The sequence below is a fragment of the Tursiops truncatus genome, chromosome 4 (genome assembly GCF_011762595.2).
Source record: "Tursiops truncatus isolate mTurTru1 chromosome 4, mTurTru1.mat.Y, whole genome shotgun sequence".
NCBI lineage: Eukaryota > Metazoa > Chordata > Mammalia > Artiodactyla > Delphinidae > Tursiops > Tursiops truncatus.
This window is the reverse complement of record NC_047037.1, coordinates 142,682,355-142,704,688: the sequence shown is the minus strand read 5'-3', so window position 1 is coordinate 142,704,688 and position 22,334 is coordinate 142,682,355. Positions and strand designations below refer to the sequence as shown.

Sequence of the window (22,334 nt, the reverse complement as noted above, 5' to 3'; positions counted from 1 at the left end):
AGACACATCTGGTGACACCCAACGCCAGGCACAAACAGGGTCGGGCCCGCCGACGACTCGGTGCGGGTGGGCGGCCACGGGGAACCCCACGCGGGACCCTCTGGACAAAGCCAGGAGCAGACGCGCAGGGTCCTCCGTCGATAACCCCGACGTCCGAGGGCGTGGCCCCCACACAAGCCACCCTCCAGTCCCCGGGGCTCCTAGGCCTTCCACCTCCCACCCGCTGGGCCCTTCCTCCCCTGGCCCGCCCTGAACCCCGCCCAGCACGGCGGCAGAGGAGGGATTTGCTGGGGGCCCCAGAGTGACCCTGACCCTCTACCCAGAACACCACCACCCACGTCCTCCCTCTCCCAGGGCCCTGCTGCCCCCAGCCTCAAGTCCCCTCTCCCAGCTGCTCCCATCCTGCTCCCCAGCCTCCAGGCAAGCAGCTGGCACCCCCTGCTGCGTGTGTACCAATGTCGCCTCTTCCCTGGGGACCCCGCCCCACCCGCTTCCCCAGAGGGCGGTGCTCGACCCTCCGGCACAGCCCCTGGCTTCCTGAGCCTGGCACCTGCTGCTCCGGCCGCCGGATGACACCCCTGGTCCCGGATGACACCCCTGGTCCGGACACTCTGCCTCCCCCGCGGCCCCTCAGGGGGCTCCTCCTCCAGCCCCCCACTCCCTCCCACGGGCCCGGCCCAGAGCCCCTCCAGGGCCCTGCCGGGCGGGAACCACAGCCCAGGCCCACGAGCCCTGCGAGCCTTCTCCTGCTGTGTGCATTTAAAATGCACACAAAAACCATGGAACCGTTTGTCATTTAATTTTATTACCAGATAGTCCAAGTTCATTCTGCAAAGATTAAAACCACAGACAGGGCTGTGGACGTGGAAGTCCCTCCAGCTCCGAGACCACAGCCAGCAGGCTCCCAGGCTGGCGAGGTCTCTCCCACCCGCCCGCCTGCTTTCACCACCCACCTGCGCCTGCCTGATGTCGGGGAGGGTGGCGTCCCCACACGCTTGCAACTTCTCAGGCCACTTTCCGGGGCGAGGCCCGAGTCCGCCGCGGTGGACAGTGGCGCCAGTCTGGCACCGCACCCCCGTCCTCCCTCCCCCCCATCCCCCCCAGCACAGCGGAGGGGAAGCTCCTGGCGTCTGGGCAGAGGTCGGGGGCCCTGAGCAAGGGCATCTGGAGAAGGGGGCAGAGCCACGCCCAGCCACGGTCAGCCTGGAGCCACTGGAGCACCAGGAAGCTAGAAGGTTTTTCTCTTAAAATAATACACAACGTGCAGTCACTGTTGACAAACTCAGACAAAACAGAAAAGCGTGAAGAGTGCCCGCCGAGTGGCCGCACCACCTCCTGGGGGGCCGGCACCGAGCTCCACGGACATCCTGGATTCTTCCAGCACTTTATTGCAAAAATAAACGGGTAGTCACAACACTACCACGTCAACTGCCTGTCTCACTTCAGTAGACCCGCCTGTGCCGAGGACAGCAGCCCCGTCGCTTAGGGGCTGGTGGAGCAGGGCGACAATGGCAGAGTTGGCCCCCTGGGCACCTCCTCGTGGGCGTCCCCGGAGCTCAGGCACGCCCCGCGCTGCGTCAGGACTGCCCACTGCCCTCCAGCCGCATCTGCTGGGCCAGCTGCCGCCCGATGGCCTGCAGGGGGCTGGCTCTGTAGGCCGGGCTGGCCAGCAGCTCCCGAAACCGCGTCCTTTCCTCCTCCCTGAAAGAATGGAGAGCAGAGGTCAGCAAACCCCATGCCCGCAGTGGGGGGCTGGGGATGAGCCGTCAGCACCCCCAGGACCAGCCTCGGCTCGGCCAGCCCGCAGGGACACCGGCAAAGGGTGGTCCAGGACCAGGATGAGGGGTGGGGAGTGAGGAAGGCTGTGCGCTGGGAAGCTCTGCTTGGAGCGTCTGGGGGGTGGGGCGGCCCGAGGGGGGTCTGAGGCCCGACGGGGGCTTTGGGCAGGACGGGAGTGGCTGCCGGGGGCCTCCTCGTGGTCACAAAGGCCCCTCATCCCCGACTGTGACGGTGAGTGGCTATCGAAGGCAGCAGGTGGCAGGCGCCCTGCACACACGAGGCCTCACGTAAGCGGCACCTCCAGCAGGAACCGGGCACAGGGGCTCCGGGCCCCACGGCGGCCATGGCGATGGGGGTGCTGCAGTGGGCCCGCCCCTCCGCAGCAGAGTCCACTGCGGGGCTGCCACTCTGTGCCTGTCCCTACAGCCAGCCAGCCCCCGTCTGGAGCTGCACGGGGCCACAGCCCAGCATGGCCACGGGGGCCTGGCCAGAACCGCAGGGCAGCAGCTCCAGCACAAGCCCACACGAGCCCGTCGTGGCACCATGGTGGGGACGGCCCTGGCCTTGGGCGGGCAAGATGGGGTGGAGGGCCCAGCCGTGCTCTGCCCCCACGGGTGTGTGACCGAGGGCAAGGCCAAAGCACACTGGGCCCCAGCTTTCCTTGCTGCCAACGGGGAGACTTGGACTCCACCGGATGACTGACTGCCCGGCCACATGTCCACACACGCAAGAGGCCTAGGATCTGGGGCCCGAAGCGGCCCCCCAAGAGCCAGCAGCTGCTCCCCTCACTGCGCTGGGGGAAGGGGCTTCCTGGCCCCTGGAGTCAGGCTGGGCCCAGAGCTGGCCCTGGCTGAGCTGTCCCCAGCACCCGAGGGACCGGGGTTAGGGGACGCGGCCCAACGCCTGACAGTCCCGGGGGTGGGCCGTGCAGAGGCGGGGCCATACTCACAGGAGCTGGAACCTCTGCGCCGCGCTCATCCGGCTCAGCTGGGCTGCCCGGGGCCTGATGGCCGCTCTGCTGGGGACACAGAGAAGACAGTCAGGAGAGCATGCACCCACCTGGAACCTCCAGCAGAGCACCTGACTCAGGCCACGGTCCATGGTGCACGCAGGGCTCTCCTCCCTGGGGGCCTGGGGGCACGTGCGGCCTCACGGCGCCACACGGCAGGAGGGACCCGGCAGGGGCGGGAGGGCCCAGAAAACCAGGAAATCCTGGGTCGACACCTAAGTTTAGCCTCCAGACCGGGAGCCCTCATCGTGTATTCGTTTCTTCGTAAGTTATGAATGAAAGGCGTTTCCTGTCTCCGCTCCCCGGGTCCCGGCCGCTCTGGGGGCGCTCCGTCCCACTCCAGGCCAGCCTCGGTCCCAGGACACTGCGGCCCTGTTCGTCCGACCGCTGACACCCTCTGTGTCCACCCGAAAGCAGTCCCCCGCCGACCACCCAGAGCTCCCGGGAGGCCCCACCCTTGCCGAACCGGTGGGCCCGGGCTCCCTTCCCCCAGCCAGCACCCCCAGGAGACAGCCACGCGCTGGGGCATCAGGAGGCCGTGGGCCTCCACCCCCGTCTAGCACAAGGTAAGAAGGCTTCCCACGGCCGAGGGCACCAAGGTGTGAACACACACCCAGGAGTTCCCTCGGGGCCAGGGGCCAGGTGCAGCCAAGCACAGTGCAGTGGGGGCACGGCTGGGGGGCAAGGAAGGGCAGGACCCTCGCCCGAGCCTCAGGGCACGCCCAGGGCCTGTCAGGCCACTCACAGTGGGAGGCAGGACCCTCCCCAGTGGTGTTTTCCACTGTGGACAGATGCAGGCGGGGTGGATTCCCCAAGGCCGCGGGCTTGAAAGGAACTGACCCCCAGCACTCACCCCAGCGGCCCGGGCAAGGGCTTTCACACCCGACGCCGGCCCCGGCCCTGCCCGCCCGCTCTGAAGTCCCCCCGGGGAGGGCCCCAGCTCACTTACGGTGGCCAGGCCTGGCTCTGACCGCACGGCCGAGTTGGGTGGACAGGGATAGAGACCTTCCTGCCAGGGCCAACTGCAGCTCAGAGCACACTGCCCGCCGCCCAAGTGTCCACGGAGGTGCCTGGGCTGAAAGAGGACCCCAGCCCTGGCTGCCCTGGGAGGAACCTCAGGGAAGCTGCCCCACCTCGAAGCCTGTTTCCCCAACTGTAGGACAGGCCAGTGCGTTCCTGACAGGCTCTCTTCGGCCGGCACTGAGCGCCCAGGTGCGCCCAGGTGGCTCCCAGCTTTGAGGCTCTTGTGCCACTCCCTGCCCCTCCCCCTCTGACGTGAAGGAGCCCATGTATCACACCCAGCCCAAGGGAACGGGGGCCTAAAACCAAGCACCAGCGGACGAATCCCGGAGGCCCCAGGGGCCGAGTGAGCCCTGCTGACGTCAGGTCCAGGCTCCACGCGTGAGGCCCTCCACCTTCGTCCGCTACGACCTTCGGGCCGCGGAGGACCGACGTCCTGGGGAGTCTAATCTTCCCTGATGAGCGCGGCCCATTGGCAGCGGCACTGCCCACTCACCGGCTCTGGCCTCAGGGGCCCCGCGGGCTCTCCAGGGGGCCCTGGTGCCCCGTCAGTGCTGGGCAGCGCCCGCCCGGAGTGTGGGGAACACCTGGACCCGCTGGGCCCACTCAGAGCCTCGGGCTCTCCCCCCGCCACCCTGCAGGGCCACCCAGGTTTGGGACAGGCTGCGAGCAGCCCAGGGCCTCAGTCAGGGTGTCCCAGATGGCAACTGGGGACGGAGGCCTTGCACTCGGGATCTGGGTTCCCAGGCACAAGGCTGCCCCGAACACATCCCACCCAACCCGGATGCCCGGGGGCACGTCCGGAAGTCACCTGTCAGCTGGGCCATTCGTGTAACCTGCTGCTTGCAGCAGGCACCCCTGGCGTGCGCTGCCCTGAAGGGCACCGCCTTCTCTCAGCTCCAGGAAACCCTGCCCTTGTGAAGACACAGAAGGGGCCAAACACTTTGTGCAGCAAACATCCCAGGGCTGGGTCTGCTCTAGGAGCTGCAAGACTGAGGGCTGATGACATGAGGACCCCGACCTTGTGAATGGGGCTGGGGGCTCCCAGCCAGGTGTCACTTGGCCAGAAGGCCACAGGAATGGAGTGAAGGGACCACAGGCAAACCGTGCCGGCCTGCTCGCCCATGCCCCCCAGGGGTGGAGACAGGTGGGGGTCCCTGCACGTCCTGGGCAAGACCTCTGTGCTGCCCCCACAGGGAGGGAAGACTGGAACACTCCCGGGCCCTCCCACGGTCTCCTCCCCCGGCTGATTTAATCTGTATTCCTTCTCCGTAATAAACTGTAACTGAGTGTAGTGGCCTTTGTGAGAATCATCAAACCTAAGAGTGATCTTGGGGACCCCAGACTTGTGGTCGGCATGAGAAGTGAGGATGGACTGACTGTTCCCCGAATTTCACAGGAACACACCTGGGTCAGGACACGCACGCATGTCCCTGCTGTCAGCTGAGAGGGCCTAGAAGAAGCACACCGCAGCCGCGGTCGGCACACCAGCGCCCAGATCTTGGTTTCTCACACCACTTCCAACGGAAGAGAGCCGGGCTCCCTGGAGAAACGCCGACTCTCGGACAGGAGCAGGAAATGCCCGGGATGAGCCTGGAGCACCTCGTGCCAGAGAGGGAGGAAAGTGCTCGGAAACAAAACACAACAGCCTCCACGGATGGGTGTGTCGGGGGGACAGCGGAGCCAACCGAAGGAGCTGCCAGGGACCAGAGCTGGAGCCGGTTCAGCAACAGAACAAAGTCGTATTGGATCATGGCCCGAAGTATAAAATAAACACCCACGGGTGCAATCGGACATAAATGAGTGATTGATAAGGAAACGGGGGAAGAGGGAATCTGCTCTGCGGGAGAATCCACGTGGTTCTGCAGACACTCCATCCTCGGGGAGGGGAGGGGAGCGTCCCGCCTCCTTGGGTGCGGGGTGTGCACGGCGACCTCCTTCCAGAGGACAGTGGGGAAGGGGGGAGCAGCTGCACAGCGGAGAGACCTGACAGACACACCTGCGCCAGGTGACCAAGGTCAGCGTCTACGGTGCAGGTTACGTGACAGCACGCACCCCGGAGGGGACGTGATGAGACGGGCCCTTCCCCTCTGTGGTCTTCACTGAGGGACGTCCTGAAAAATGCCTGACTGGTCCTCAAAACTGTCAAGGTCGTTAAAGACAAGAAGGTTGGGGCTTCCCATGTGGCACAGTGGTTAAGAATCCGCCTGCCAATGCAGGGGACATGGGTTCGAGCCCTGCTGTGGGAAGATCCCACATGCCGCGGAGCAACTAAGCCAGTGCACCGCAACTACTGAGCCCACGTGCTACAACTACTGAAGCCCATATGCCTAGAGCCCGTGCTCCACAACAAGAGAAGCCACCGCAATAAGAAGCCCGCGCACCGCAACTAGAGAAAGCCCGCACAGCAAGACCCAACACGGCTATAAATAAATAAATAAATTTATTTATTTATTTATTAAAAAAAAAAAAAGACAAGAAGGTCTGAGAGACTGTCACAGCCCAGAGGAGCTCTGAGGGGACACGATGACTACATGCCATGTGGGGTCCTGGATGCGGTCCTGGGACAGCAGAAGGACACCAAGGAAAACTGAGGAAGTGTGAATAAACTGTGAGCTTTTAGCCAATTATTATTTGAAGCTTATTGTTTATAAATCAGTGTTGGTTCCTTAACTGTGACAAACGCACACGCTGATGTAAGACGTCACAGAGAGGAAGCCGCGTGCAAGTTGCACTGGAACTGTCCGCATTATCTCCGTCATTTTTCTATTTACATTCAAACTGCCCTAAAATAATGTTTACTTAAACGAACAGCTCCCCAGTGCCAAGAGGCACTAGACGGGGAAACGGTGACCCTGGTCGACCGGAGGCTGGGGCTGGGAGAGCAGCTGGGCCCCCGCAGCCCCACGCGGCCCTCCTCGGGCTGCTGGCCGCGGTGTTTACACAGCTCTCTCCCCTCGGGGAGCCCCGAGCACATTTTTCAGATGAGAAAACTAAAAGCAGGGAGAGAGAGGATGCTTGACCGGGTCACATTTTTGTTCAAGAACCAGGAATGGAATGTGCATTTTGGGTTCTGGTTCTGTCGCCAAATCTCAGCTCTGGTGGCCACTCCTTGTCTGGACCTGATGTTCTGGGCGATTCCATCCTGGAACCGGCCTGGACCGACCATCTGGCTCTGCAGCCAAGGGGCCCTGGGCGTGTCCCCTGCCAACCCCGGATCCTTCCCCCTCAGAGGGGAATTCGGTAGGAGAAAGAATTATTTCAAAAAGGCAAAATGAGAGACAACACAGTAAACGACGGCGGTCCAGCAACCGTGACAGAACAGAAAGGCCCTCCAATTGCTGCCCGTTTGCCCTAAAGCTGAGGTCGTGGTCACACCTGCGCTGGCGCCTCCCAGCCAGGCCAGGCGGCCTCACCCTTGCTCGGAAACGGCAGCCCGGGCACAGCAGAGGGACGTGCTCTCCTAAAGCACACAGGACTCAGGGAGGCAGGAAGGGCCCCAAGAGGACGGCAGGTCCTGGGAGGCAGGCAGCAAAGGCAGCAGCTGCGGCTGCCGGGAGACAAGCAGGAGAGCACGGAGCCCGGCGGCGGCCCGGCTGAGCGGCTCTGGCCACGCGGCGGGAGAGCAACAGTGCTGCCCACGTGCCACCGGGCTCCCGCCCCCGAGGAGGCCCCAGGGCCCCTGGCTCACGGCTGGGCCTGGGACAAGGGTGTCCAAGTCAAGACGGGCCTCTCCGGGGTCAGTGCCCAGCCCAGCCACCCACCTGCTCGTCCTCCCGCCCTGGACAAGGCGGCGGCCCCGTGGCCAGGACACTCACCGCTGGCCACCCATCTGCAGCTCCAGCAGCTCGGGCAGGGCGTCTCGCAGGGGCTGCAGGTCCCCTACCACCACCGTGGCCCTGCGCCTCTGCTCCGCCTTGCGCTCCTGCTCCGCCAGCCTTGTGGCTTCGATCTCTGAGGAAGGGGGATAAGGGGTCAGCGAGAGGGGACCCAGGAGGACAAGCGCCCGGCCGCCGCCCTCAGCGACAGAGGGTCCCGACTCCCAGCCCACAGAGCCCGAGCTCGGCCTGGAGCCCGGGGGCGGGCTGGCTGCCAGCGGTCTGCTGCCCTTAATCCCGGAGGTGGCTGTCGAATTACAGGCTGATGAGGAGACGGGCTCAGGCGGGGAGCGGCCCCTGGGAAGGCCGCCGGCCGGCTGCGGGAGCAGGGCGGGCGGAGGGAGGGGCCGCACAGGCAGAGCAGCCGGCCCCTCCCGCTCTGCTTCCCTTGTGCCTCCTAGGGACACGCCCAGGAGGGAAAAAGAGGTCCCCACGGGAGACGTCAGCAGGCAGGAGGGTCCCCAACAAGGCAACAGGGTGCGAGTGGCCAGGTCCAAAGCGAGAGGAAACATGCACCGCGGGGTCTCGAGGGGGCTCCTGCACTGGTGGGGGGGCCTGGGACAGACCCTGGGGAGGGGGCGGCGCGGCCCGGGCGTCCAGGGTGCTGAGCAGAGGGCAGGGCACGGACGAGCCACTGGGGTGAGGCTGTGGCGGCCGGCAGGGCTGCGGCCTCTACAGAGAAGGGGTTCGGCAGGGCCTGGACGGGGACGTGGCCTCAGGATCTGACTTTCATTTTAAAATACATGTATTTCAAAATTGCTAATAAAACACGCACTCAAATGCATGATTTCCCCAGTGTGGCTCGTGGCAAACACCAGCTCACTAGCTTGTGTGCAGACCTTGCTCCAGGGAAACTGCCTGAATCTGTGACAATTGATTTGCTGACTGTTCTGCATTAGATTCCTTAAAAAAAAAAAAAAAAGGCTCTGCTACTAAAAAGCTTGGAAATGAGGCTCTGATGTGATAGATTTGGGACAATCAGACTGGAGCCTGAGAGGCTCTCCTGCCTCCCAACTGCACGAGGTTTATTGGGCTATAAATAACCAGGCTGCAGACTCTGAATCACATCTAAAAAGGGAACTGAGAGCACCTTCCTGACAAGCAGCCGACAGACGCACAGCCCAGCCGACAGAGGCCTGGAGACGCCAGCAGAGAAGCGCCAGCCGCGGCCCAGGTGGCCCGACGCGGGGCGTCTCCCTCCCGAGGGGCTGTGAGTCTGCAGCCGGTCCTTCAGGCGCTGTGGCCGCCCGGCCACCCCTCGGGGCAGGTGCAGGAGGCGATGGCGGCGGGCACGGCACCCAGAAGGGCGGTGATGACACCAGGCACGGGGCAGGCCAGGAGGACGGGGACCTGGACGGGGGCCCCACGAGTGAGGACAGACTCAGGACAGCCCACCACCGATTATTAGTACAAAGAACACGCGTGCACTCGGCTTGGCCCCGGTCCACCCAAGCCCCAGGAGGTGTATGAGAAGTGAGGGATGTGTAGCGACCCTTAACAGGCATTTCCAAAAGAGAACACTTTCTGGAAACAAGGTGCGTGGGAGGCCTGGCAGGAGCAGCTCGTCCCCAAGCTCGGAGTCCACCCTCGAAGGCCCGCGCCGCCCAGAGCAGCTCGGAGAGGCCCACCCGGACAAGCCAAGTCAGGGACACACCCCCCCCCAGGTGCACCCAGACTGGGAGAGTCCAGGGGACCCTCAACTCACCCCAAAGAGCTGAGCTCTGGGGACGAAGACCGCCCGTCCTCCCGGGTCCTCCTGCCCTGGGCCCCGGGCCACCCCTCCATGCCAGGGATGTTAGGATGTATAGGGTGACAATTCAGTACTTTCCATGCTGACAGGATAACAATCTACTCAGTGCCTCATCAAGCCGGGTGACTCTTCCCAGAGCCCTGGCTCCCAGGAGGGCCGAGGCAGTAGCGGGGGGTCGGGGGGGTTCAGGCAGGGGAAGGGACAGGGTGCCGGCCCGGCGCCCAAGCTGGGGGACCAGGCAAAGCAGGCCCAGCTCACAGGAGGACGGAGGCGAACGCCAGCAAGTCAGAGCCAGAGCCTCTTGGGTCCAAAGCGCGCGGGGCCCACCTGGGACGCACCCGAAGCACGCGCGAGCACAGCACAGCACGGGGACGCGTGCTGGGTGGCCGCTGCAGCTGCTGCTTCAAAGGGAGAGACTAGGCACCACAGAAGTGCCCGAAGAGTCTGACAGAGTTCACTGTCCACTCAGGGCAAAGGTTACAGTGAAACCAAGAACAGAAGGAACTTCCTTAATTTGAGAGAGATCATCTACCAGAAATTCCACATCTTGTGTACATCAGGCAGACTCTCTGATGAAGCAGGCCACAGCAGGGATGGCGGACACCCCCGCCAACCTGGCCAGGCGGCTCCGAGCCCAGGGAGGGCACGAGCGCGGCTCCCACACCGGCCTCAGGTCTGACGCAGCTCCAACTCCAACAGGGCCTGTAACTGAACCTGGGATCTAATTCCAAACCTTATTTTTTAAAAACACTAAATGTGTAAGAATAGCCAAAACATTTTTGAAAAAGAACAAGAAACAAGAGAGCTGGCCTACTGGATATTAGAGCAAATTATGAAACGAGGGAAATTCCGACAAGGAGGCGTCAGGGAGGTGGGAACTCGAAGAGCAGGCTTTGCGACCAGCCATCCTGGGTAAAGGGGGGGGGCGGTCCCTCCCTCCCGCTACTCCTAAAAATTACCTATGCCAGAACTGAATACTACAAATGAGACAATTTCACTGGCGTGCGGGATGCTGAACGTGGGAAACTTTTATGGGCTGAAACCTGTGTTTCTACGTGCTGCCCAGGAGGGCGGGCCAGACCCCTGAAGGGCCATCCATCCTGGTCATTTTCTCCTTGCTTCCTGGCCCACATTTGCTAACCTGTAAGAAACCGAAGGGAAGTTCCTTATAAACGGGGCCCGAAACAGAGCTCGCATGAGGACCACTACCTTTATGCACCGTCCCGGCCTGGGGTTACTGACCCTGAGCAACGCTGGCTCACAGGACACTGACCACGGCCCAGTCCTCAGCCCGTGGAGACTGGGACCAATTCTCACCCCTTCTAGCAACACTGCAAAGGTTCCGGCCACTGCAGTAGGATGAAAAGACGACATAAAACAGAGTTTGAAAAGAAAGTGGTAAAACTGTCTCTATTTTAGTAGCATGATCATTTATGCAGAAAATTCTAAGGAATCTCCAGGATAACTACCAGAACCAACACAATTTTAGCAAGGCCAGAGAATACAAGCTTAATAATCATTCATAAGCAATTAATGAATAATATAATAGCAAAAACCGGAAAATGAAGCTTTTGTGAATTTCATTTATAACGGCTTCAAAAACTGTCAGACAGCAATGAGCTTATCCAAACCCCACAAACCTAAGACCTCTGCTCTGAGAACCACGAACACTGACGACAGAAACTAAGGAGAACGTAAATAAAAGGGGAGACACCACGCTCATGGATGAAGACCCAATACTGTTAAAATGGCCATTCTCCTGAACTGACCTATAGACTCAGAGCAATCCCTGTCATTGCTATCATAGGTTGTGTTGGTGGTGGTGACGTTCAAGACATTGACAAGCCTGTGATAAAATTCATATGGAAATGCTATGAACCTGGACCACCCAAAGCAGTCTTGAAACAGAGGACCTGGGACACAGGACTTCCCTTATCTGACGCCAAGACCTGCTTCACAGCTGCACAATTGAGACAGCCTGGTACTGAGAGGCTATCTGACTTTTCACAAAGACACAAAACTGATGAGGAAAGAAAAGTCTTTACAACAAATTGTGCTGGAACTGGGAAAAAAAAAAAAAAAAGAAGAACCTGAACCAGGACTTCACACCACAGACAAACATTAATTCAAGATGGATTACAAACCTAAACGAAAAAGCCAAAACCGCAAAGTTTTTAGAAGAGTAGGATTTATCCGCCTGACTTGGGACTGGGCCATTTTCTTAAACAAGACGCACACTAGCCCCGTAAGGAAAAAAGACAAATCAGCCTCCTCAAAATTAAACTTTTGTTCATTAAAAAAAAAAACTGTTAAGAAATTAAATAGGCAAGTCCCAGTCTGGGAGAAAATTATTTGCAAAACACACCTGACAAGACTGGTCTCCAGGACGGAGGAACTCCTTGAGCTCAACAATAAAGAGCCCAGCAAGAGCCTCATGAAACAGACCCTGGGCCTCAGAGGGCGCCCCAAGGGGCAGCAGCACGTGAAAATGCCCATCCACCATGGCAACGGGCACCTCACGCTCAGCAGCTAGGACTGCAGGGACAGACGTGCCGGCACAGCCGCGGAGCAGCCACAACTCTCCCACGTTGCTGGGGGCGTAAACGTGCAGCCACAGCAGAGACGTCTGGCGGTTGCTTGTAAAACTAAACATACACCTGCCCTATGACCCAGCATTCCATTCCAAGTATTTACCCAAGAGAAATGAAAACATATGTCCACAAAAAGACTTGTAGAGAATGTGCATAGCAGCCTTATTCACAGCAGCTAAAAAGAGAAAACAGACCAGGTGTCCATCCATAGGAAAGTGGACACCAAACGGTACGTCCACATAAAGAAACACTTCTCAGCAACAGGAGGGTGCAGACTACGGCTACACGAAGCACGGACGAGCCCAATGCCAAGCTGAGCAGAAGAACCCAGACAGAGAAAGAGCACATCCTACGTGACTCCTTTTATACGATGTCCAGAGCAGCAAAACCTAAACTCTGACCTGAAAAAGACCAGATGGCAGCTACCTCGGGGGCAGCCGGGACTGGGGAGGGGCACGGGGCATTTCTGGGTGATGGTGATGGTCTGCACCCTGAAAGGGATTCTGGTTGTACAGGTGTAGGCATTTGTCATAAATCACTTAAGATTTGCATTTCATTGCATGTAAATTTTACCTCAAAATAAAAACTAAAAAGAACCATAAGCAAATATTGAACTCCAGCGGAATTATTTGGGAGAAAGCGTGCTGAAGTCTGTAATTTACTTTGGAACACGTAGCTAAAACACGGGTTGGTGTTTGGACAGACAGATGAACAGACATGTGATAAAGAAGTGAGGTGCTCACTGTAAAACGTGGATGGTGGGCATAAGGACGCCCACTGTAAAATGCTTCCTACTTTTCCGTACAAAACTTTTCGTAATGAAATACTAAGTAAAATCAACTGCGGAGATGTAGCTAAAGCTATGTTCAGAGGCCGACATACAGCCTTTCATTCCTACACAAAACATACAAAAATAAATACGTCACTAAAACAAACCTAAAGAAACTAAGAATGGGGTACTAAAACAATAGAAACTAACAATTTGGAAAACAGAAGAGTAGAAGTGACAACTAAATACAAGAACTCTTGGCATGGAAGAGACAAAATTAACCAGAAATTAGAGAACGGGATACAAATAAAGAATGATAAACAGGATATTAAAAAATGAGAAGCCAACAACTCTGCTAATAACTGTTGAAATCTGATTAGATTAGATGTTTTTATAGGAAAATGAGTGACCAAGATTAACTCAAGTAGTTAGAAAAAGACCAACCATCATGGAAGAAAACTTAAACGTCTTCAAAAAATTGTAGCCCATGGGCTTCCCTGGTGGCACAGTGGTTGAGAGTCCACCTGCCGATACAGGGAACATGGGTTCGTGCCCTGGTCCGGGAAGATCCCACATGCCGCAGAGCGGCTGGGCCCGTGAGCCATGGCCGCTGAGCCTGCACGTCCGGAGCCTGTGCTCCGCAACGGGAGAGGCCACAACAGTGAGAGGCCTGCGTACCACGAAAAAAAAAAAAAATTGTAGCCCAGGAACGTTCAGGGCCCCAGTGCTCACGGTCTATTAACTTTTCCAAATCCATTTTACAAAGAATATTTTGCACAACTCCATGCTAGGGACTGTGAAAAAGAAGATGGATGAATGAATCATTTCCTTAAGAAACATCCAAAATGTGAAAGAAAACTTAAAATTAACAATTGTGGAAGAAATTGATAAATTTCTCTAAAAAATTAAAAGCATACAGTTTCTTTAAAACCATCAAGGAAAAAATAATGCAGAGGGCTTCCCTGGTGGCGCAGTGGTTGAGAGTCCGCCTGCCGATGCAGGGGACACGGGTTCGTGCCCCGGTCCAGGAAGATCCCACATGCCGCGGAGCGGCTGGGCCCGTGAGCCATGGCCGCTGAGCCTGCGCGTCCGGAGCCTGTGCTCCGCAACGGGAGAGGCCACAACAGTGAGAGGCCCGCATACCGCAAAATAAATAAATAAATAAATAAATAAAATAATGCAAATCATGTTCTGTGTGAGAACATAAACAAAAAACCATTTCAAATTAATTTTAAAAGTCAGCAAAACACTAAAAAGACAACCGTAAGAAAAAAATTTCAAAACAATCTTCACAAGAAAATCTTTAGAAAAAATCAGATGTTCAGCATCAAGAAATATAAGTATCTTTTCCAAGCAAAATTAATAAGAAGAAATCCACCCCACAGACAGGTGCTCGGAAAGGAGGGAGCCACCAACCCCCGCAGAGCGGAGGCCCGGGGTCCCCGACCCCACCAGGTGGGTGAAGAGCCGCCTCTGCTGGGGACTCTGTACTGTCACACGCCCGGAAGAGGGCCTGGAGGGACACACGCAGAACCAGAAAGTGGGAAATTTAGTAGGTATCATAAAACACCCGACCCGCACGCACTCCCTTTGCAATGCCTTCCACGGGAGAAGCAGCTTCCTGCGACGTTCCCGGTGGGGGAGGTCGGGGTTGAGGCAAGGCCTTGCGGACACTTGTACAGGTGACAGGGCCAGCCCCTCCCCCCGCGGGGCCGCCTACTTGTCACATCGCAGGCCCCCTCCTCCAGGGCCCCAGACCACCCAAAGCGGGCTCCGAGCCAGCCCGGGACAAGGCCCCACCAAGGACAGGGCCCCACCAGGGACAAGGCCCCACCAGGGACAGGGCCCCGCCAGGGACAAGGCCCCACCAGGGACAAGGCCCCACCAGGGACAAGGCCCCGCCAGGGACAGGGGGAGCTTACTCTGCAGCCACCTCTCGCGCCGCAGCTTCAGCTTCTCCTTCTTGGGCAAAACAGCCTTGGCCTTGGCACCTGCGGACAGAGAACACAGGGTGAGCAGGACAAAGCCAGGAGCCCAAGGTGTGCACACAGGTGTAGCTATTCAGGGTGCCCGGCCACCACGCCTGGCCCCGGCTGCAGGACACCAGGCCCCCCAGGCAGGGCCGCAGCACACCAGGCAGAGCGACGCCAGGCTGCCCCGCTCGCTGGGCCTTAGCTGGTTTCCCCAGAGGTAACGCGGCTTAAGCCCAGGCCACGTTCCACCCGGGGCGCATTCTGTACAGGATCCGACTGTCCCGCAGATTCCCGAGCTGGTACAACACACCCACGGCGTCTAAGGAGAAACAGCGCAGAGACGAGCTCCGTCAGGGCGGCGCCCCTGGTCAGCTGGACTCGTCAGTTCAGGATCCCCTGTAAACGCCCGTAACCCGTGACTCCCACGGGGATCTAACCCCTTTCCCAAGAGTCAGATCCCACACGCTGCGGCCGTGCCTGGAGCTGGCCTGCTTTCCTCCCCACTCACCCCGACCTCTCAGCCCAGCAGGAAGGGGAGGCGCAGGGCCGTCAGTCACCCTGTGCCAGGTCGGCGGGCTGCGGGCAGGTGTGCAGGAGGGTGACGGGAGGGAGGGGCTGCATGGCAGGCGCCCTGCAGGCGTCAGCGGCCGTGGGACTGTGGGTAAGGGAGGGGATGTCCCCGGGCCGGCGCGGGGCCCAACCGCCAGTGGGGTGAGGGCAGCATGTCTGGGGCAGGAGCCTTAGCAAGGGCAGCAGCGGCAGGAGGCAGCAGAGGCGCCTCACACGGGAGCCTCGCACCCGCCCTCAGAGATCCAGGGAGAAGTCCTCTCTGCCTTGCTCCTGATTCTGAAATAATTTCAAAAGAAAAGAGTCTACGACCCGCAGAGACTGACAGAACCGTAAGCGCATGCGGCATCTGAACGAGCGGCAGGCTGGCACGCAGGTCGGGACCCTCCCCGCGCCACCCAGGACCCCTGCCCAGCAGTCCAGGAAATGGGACCCGGCATGCTGACCCTGGGAGGCCCAGGGGACTGGGAAGCTTCAGTCTCGCGGAGGCTGCAAGCCCGAGAACCGGGGAGCCTCCGGCCCAGGGCAGCCAACAGACGCTGCCCCCAGGGGCACGGGAGGGAACAAGCGGGAACGGGCACTGCGGGGCCAGGGCACCTCAGGTCTGCTCACCTCAGCATCCTGCCAGGGACCCCGAGGGCATCTGGAGGCTCCAAAAGCCCAACGAGCCCAACCCCCAAGGCTAGCAAAGCCCTTCAATGGGACAGTGAGGGGCCAGCGGGCCAGGTGGACCAGCCTTAAGAAGAAGGCGGTATCTGGGCAGGGCCACCACGTCCCCAGGGCTACGGTCAGGGCTGCGTGAGGGCAGCATGGCTGCCCGGGGCGGTGCTCTATCCTGTCTCTGGACATCTCCAGGGCTATAGAAGGACACGTATGTCCAGCCAAAGGAGGAGGGCCTGGCTCCATAGTGGCTTTAATGGAAGTTTTCAGACTCACAGGAGAGAGGGCCCTGTGAAGACCCCTTGAGTGTCCTGACCGCACCCACCCGACCCTGGCACTTCAAGCCAACCCTAGATGGGCCAGCGCCCATCCTCCGGACTCTGGGACAGCAGGCACAGGTAAGTCCCCAGGTGTCTGAGCCAGCCGTGTGGAAGGGTCCCGCCTGCGGACGCGCTGCCACGCACCGAGTGCAAGTGCCCGACACACAGCGAGGCCGAGCAACTGAAACGCCAGAGCTTGGAGCAGAGAAAAGCGTCCTGCAGGGCCAAGCAAGGAGACGGGCGGTTTGTGCTCAGAAGACCCCAACCTGCCTGAAGGGCTTCCGCAAAGCATTCCTAAAGGCCCCGTGACAGGGGCGGGTGGCAGGGCATGTGATCAGCTCGTGCACAGCTCTCTGACTGGTTGATGGTGAGGTAACAGGCTGGTTAACATGTGGCACCAGGAGGTCTGGGGGCTACATGCTCAGGGTCATCAAGTAGTTAATTTCTTCCACTTAGTGGTGGTTTTTAGCACCTGAAAAACTCAGGAAATATGCTCAAGGTACTATTACCTGGGCACTTCAGAAAGGAGCTACGGCAAAGGATGTGCGAGAGGGGTCTGCCCACCCCCCCAAGGCCCCAATGGGTCCCGCCTGATTACAGACACACCCCGTGAGAACGGGCCATCCAGGCTGGACGGGGGACACTCAGGGGGACGCTGGCCAGCACCAAGGAGGCAGCGGCACCACGTCGAGCCTGTCCCGTCCGCTCCCTCCTGAAGCCTGCGTATCACTTCTCTCCACCCCAGCACCAAGCCCCCTCGGGCTCAGCCCGGGACAGGCCAAAGACCACAGTGTCCCCCCTCAGAGGAACGTTCTGGAATGGCAGGAGAGGAGAGGACAGAGCAGGTGCTCAGGCCACCCCACCTGGTGACAGGGGAGGAGCACCTGCCGGTGACCAGGCCTGGCCTCACCGACCTGAGAACACAGCTCCAGAAATCGCCACCCCCACAAAGGCGGCTCGGGGGGGCCCCTGTCCCTCCTAGTGGCCAGGAGCTCAGACAGGAGCCCAGAGCTACCGCGGAGCACAGGCCAGTAGAGCGCCTGCCCTGCCAGCGCCGCACGCAAGCGCTCCCAGGGTCTGGACCCTGGCCCACCTGAGGCCTCCTGCACCCATGACCCGAACGCCAGCAGCACAGCACAGCTGGGGCAGGGGTACACAACACACCCATCGTGTCACAGCTCCGAGGGTCAGTGTGAGCCACGGCAGGGTACAGGCCCCACCTGTCATGCTGTCGCTGGCCAGTGTCCAGGGTAGACTCAGGCGGGCCAGTGTTCACTCGTGTCTGCCCTCAGAAGAATGAAGGGGAACCACCAGGGTGGGCCAGGCAGCTACTCTGCGGGACTGAGGGCCCAAGGTCCCACCTGTCAGTGGGAGGAGGACCACACCCCACTCTATAGCCAGGCCACTGGGGTGCCACGAAGGGGAGATGGTAACACCGGGAGCAGAGGCCCAGGCTGAGGCTCCAAGAGGGAAGCGCCGAGAGAGGCCCTGGAGCTGGGCAGGGAGGCCCCGTGTCCGCAGGGACGCTCCAGCCACTGGCAGGGGACACAGGGGGCTTCTGGGCCACTCCCATCGCCCACCCTGAGCCCAGTATCCCGGCGAGCATGGGCACTTAGCAAACGTTCACCACACTACGTGGACTTCGCTTTTGACCACAAAAACACCTCCTAAGGCCACCTGGCCTCCCCCGACACAAGAATTCAGCCACCCCAGACTTCCTGGTGGCGCAGTGGTTGAGAGTCCGCCTGCCGATGCAGGGGACGCGGGTTCGTGCCCCGGTCTGGGAAGATCCCACATGCCGCAGAGCGGCTGCCCCCGTGAGCCATGGCCGCTGGGCCTGCGCGTCCTGGTCCTGTGCTCCGCAGCGGGAGGGGCCGCGGCGGTGAGGGGCCCACGTACCCCCCCCAAAAAAAAAGAATTCAGCCACCCCTGCACTGGCACTGGTGGGACGGGCATGGGGGCTCTCACTGCTCAGCCCAGCACGGGGCAGCGGGGCAGCGGGCGGAGGGCGAGGGTTATGATGTGATTTCTTTTGTGTTATAATTCCTACTCATCCCGTGTGACACACACGTGAGCTGTGAAGACACGTTAGATGGTTCAAAATGGAGCCACAGTGGCCAATGTGAACCTCCGCGTCAGCTGTTCTGAAACGTCCGCTGCAGGACCGCGAGTGTCGTAGTGATGAACTGAGAGCATTACCTTAGATGAGAAGTTTGATGGGGCACGTACGTCACTGAAACAGAAGAAACAGCTGATAAAGCCCAGACCCCCTTTCTGGGACAAACGCTGTTCCCTGAAGAGACCCCTGAGCCCAGCGACTGGAGCCGACTCCACGCTACCGAGAGCTGTTCAGAGGCGCTGCCCGAGGCCCTCCTGCTCAGCCGCGGGGACCTGCCGCCGGCTAAGATGCCGCCTCCTGCCCGAAGACTCCGGCAGTGGTCCGGCACCTCTCCTCTCTGACCACCTGTGTCCTGTGCTGTGCGCCATAAGCCGAGTGACCGTCCACCTCCACCCCCGCGACTCTGACCTGCCCTTCCTGCTGGGCCCTGCAACAAAACAGCGCAAGAACTGGGGTGCAGGGCACGCTGCGGGACACTGGGGTCCCTGTGCACCCAGCTCCTCGGCACCTTGGGCCCATCCACACACGCCTCCTCACAAGGCCACGCTGCAGCCAAATCCCCTGCACTTCCCACCAGCCGAGAGCCCGTCCAGAGCTGGGAAGAAGGCGCTGGGAAACACCCCGTCCTGCAAGCAGGAGGAGCGGCCCGAGGGCCCCAACCCTTCGCTCTCCAAACCCAGCAGGCAGGCTCCTCCGTGCCCTTCCCTGCTTCTGTCTGTCCAAAAGAACGGGCTCAACGCAGGCAGAGCAAGGTGAGAAGAGCCCAGCAGTGGGGCCCTTCCTGTCCCCCAGCTGCCAGCAGGCCCAGAGCAGGGGCCCATGCCTTCCATCCTCTGGTCGAGCACACAGAGCTCAGGCCCCGCTAGTCAAGGTGGCCCTGGAGACAGTGGGCACCCCTCCCAGGGCCTCCCCCCACAGTCAGGAGGCAAGCGCCCGGGCAGCACGCGGGGTGCTCAGAGCCTGCGGCCACAGAGGACGGCGGGCACCACGCACCACGGCCAAGACCAGGAAGGCATCCTCCAGCCCCCAGCCCCGCAAATGCCGCTGCCCACCGGAGACCTCCAGGACTCCCCTCAGCGGCCTCAAGAGGCCAGGGAGGCCAAAGGGGAGAGTGAACCACCCGTGGCCAAAGTGGGTCTCCACGGAGCAGCAGCTCCCTCCAGGCCTTGACCTTCCTGTTCCTGTTACACTCGGGCCGGATGGACATGAGTAAAGCTTAGTAAAGCTCCCAAGTGGATTATTCTGTCACAGCCCTGGCGTCACAGCCCTGGCACCATAGCCCTGGCGTCACAGCCCTGGGGTCACAGCCCTGGCGTCACAGACCTGACTTGAAAGGCGGGGCAAGTCCCTCAATGGGGAGCTGCATCAGAAGTCCCTAAAGACAGCCTCTGGGAAGCGCTCGGTCCGCCTGCACCCCAAGGTCAGCGCTCCCAAGCCTCCTCTCCTCCTCCAGGCAGCACCCGCTCCAGGTCTGGGCTCAGCCTGGAGACGCAGGGACGCAGCTCTGCTGCCCTCTGCTGAGCACCTGCCTCGGAGGAAACCGGGTTCCGGAGGAAACCGCAGCGGTTGGCCAACGGGGGGAAGCTCAGGCCGCAGGGAAAGGGAAGGTCAGGGCAGAGCTTTCTGCCTGGGTGGGGGAAGGGGGCGTCTCAGCAGCGCAGCCCACAGGACATGAAGGCGGGTGACCCCGAGGCCAAGTGCCTCCACTGGGGCCTCGACGCCTGCTTGTCCACTCACCACGGTCTCCTCCCCAACCTCTTCCACCCAGAGCCCCCGCAGACGCGCTGCCACCGCCACGTCCTCCCTCCTGTCCTTCTGCTCCTGTGTCCCTAACCAAGCCCGTCCTCCACCCGCGCACGTCCCCGTGTGAGTCCAGGGGCCAGGACTGCCCAGCCCAGGGTACAGGCGAACAACTGGCAGCAGCGCAGGTGCTTTACCTGAGCACGGACTGGGCTTGCTTCCCGCAGCACCACAGCACAGAGAACACAGAACTGGAGGGCGGTGCTCCGTGCGGGGCAGGATGCGGGAGCCCGCCCCGCCCTCCACCCGCCCTCCAGTCCGGATGCGGAGGAGCTGAGGCTGCTCCCTTGCAGGTGCAGATCCGTGGGCCGCGGGCCCAAGCCTCAGGGCAAAGCTGAGTTCTGCTGCTGGCGGGGGGCGGGAGGCCCATCACTGCAGAGCCCAGTGGTCCCCTCACAGGAAACTCAGGGCCCCTGCCTGGAATCAGAAGGAGAACTGGGGGGCAGACCTGGTCCCAAAGGCTCCCGGAGGAAGCTAAAGAGATGCCACCAGCAAGCCCCACCCTCCCGCCCCCCACACCCCCGGGGTCAACCAGGCCCCACTGCGTCCAGGCTGCAGGGCAGGGTGTGAGCGCCGGTCTGCACTGGGAGGGGAGTCCAGCAGACATGCGTCCACCCCGGGGCAGGGAGCGGGGGGCACCCACAACCAGGCTCCTCTGGGACCACATGGACCACACAGGCACAGTGGCCAGGGACGCAGGGAGCAGTGCTATTTGCGCCTCAGCCCAGGGCAAGGACGTGCTCACCCAGGCAGACAGCGCCCTCGCCGTCACGGCCCAGCAGGCCACTGAGCAGAGCCGAGTCACCGGATGCCACTTTCCACATGACCTGCCTCTGCCCCGGGCCACCGGTCCCAGCTCAAACCCGGGGGAGCCACAAGGCCCATAGCCCAAGAGATCCAGGGCACTGGCCAATCAGGAGGCAGGTCTGAGGAACCCCAAAACGCAAGCGCAGCTGGAGAGGGAGGCGTGGGTGTGGTGAAAGACACCTGCCACCGGGAACCAGGGCGCCTCAGCCAGCAGAGGGCCTCGCTCAACGGGACACGTGGCCGATTACTCCTCCAGCATCACCGGGCACTTACGGAAGCCAGGCCAAGGTGCCGTTCCCCACTTTCCATGTTTACTGACTCATCTGAACCCCAAAGCAGGCGGCACTGAGGACGCAAGGACCAGTATCACCCCGTTACAGGTGAGCAGCCAGGGGCCAGAGAGCCAAGTGCCCCGCCCAAGCCCCCAGCTGCGGCTCTGGAGCACACGCCCCACAACCACCATGGCCCACCCACTTCCTCCAGTCCCCAGGGACTCTGCCAGCCGCAAGGCCGCAGAGCTCACAGCAGCCAGCACTCTGCGCCCCAGAGCCCGGGCCCTCTCCTTCTGTAAATTTTCTTTAATTTTCTGTATATTATGACACTCTGACATCCTTAATAAAAACAAAACAAAACACCTTTCTGGCTGCAGAGAGACTGCTTTCTGCGGGCTTTGATGAGCCTTTTCCTGAGCTGCTCTCTCTCCTAGTCACAGCCCACAGACCACCTCAGAAAAGAAAATAAACCCTTCCTTCCTCTTCTCCCTGTCCCCCTCCACACCCTGTGGTTTTCAGGCCACACCACCCAGATTTTAAGTGCCCCCTCTGATGGGAAGTGACATCTGCTCTTTCTGGTTGGCCATGCTCTCCGGGCAGCCAATGCTGTGGGAGGCGGCCTGGAATTTTGTAAAACCCCTCAGATTTAGCACGAAGGCTCAGGGGTAACTGAGGTCTGCCTGCCGCACACTGAGACAGTCCCGCAGATCAGGACCGCAAGGGCTGATCAGGAGATCTGGATGACAGCCCATCACAGCTCAGGACCGAGAGGAGATGGGGGCTTCTATGCTCCTGCAGCCGCGAGGCAGGACCCACTAGGCCCTGGGCCAGTGTCCTGAACCTGGCAGCATTGGAGACCCCTGGAGGGGGTGTGAAAACAAGGTTCCGCAGGTCTGGGATGGGACCCCAGGGGTGCTGGTGCTGGCCAGAAAAGCCATCAAAACTGCCCGGTACACAAACCGTAAGAGGACCGATGAACACACAGAAAGCTGTTTGATCACGTGGGTCACCAAAGGGACC

The 22,334-nt window shown here is 60.6% G+C and overlaps 1 protein-coding gene across 12 annotated transcripts in view; it reads right to left on the bottom strand.

Annotated features, from left to right (window-relative positions):
- Positions 1-1,267: 1,267 nt before the first annotated feature.
- The window catches only part of SLX9 (SLX9 ribosome biogenesis factor), a 28,116-nt gene continuing 7,049 nt past the window's right edge, over positions 1,268-22,334 (bottom strand). The window contains exons 3-7 of one of the 12 annotated variants that reach the window (XM_033856226.2): positions 18,516-18,549; positions 14,719-14,787; positions 7,627-7,762; positions 2,729-2,797; positions 1,268-1,701 (exon numbers count right to left, since the gene is read on the bottom strand). In XM_033856226.2, the coding sequence (XP_033712117.1) occupies positions 1,483-1,701; positions 2,729-2,797; positions 7,627-7,762; positions 14,719-14,787; positions 18,516-18,549 (527 nt within the window). In that variant the 3' untranslated portion in view covers positions 1,268-1,482. Of the gene's footprint in view, positions 1,702-2,728; positions 2,798-4,698; positions 4,718-5,215; positions 5,402-7,626; positions 7,763-7,947; positions 10,786-14,718; positions 14,788-18,515; positions 18,550-22,334 lie in introns of those variants that run through there. The other 11 variants (XM_033856227.2, XR_004526470.2, XR_012331667.1 and 8 more) reach the window with 11 other exon arrangements.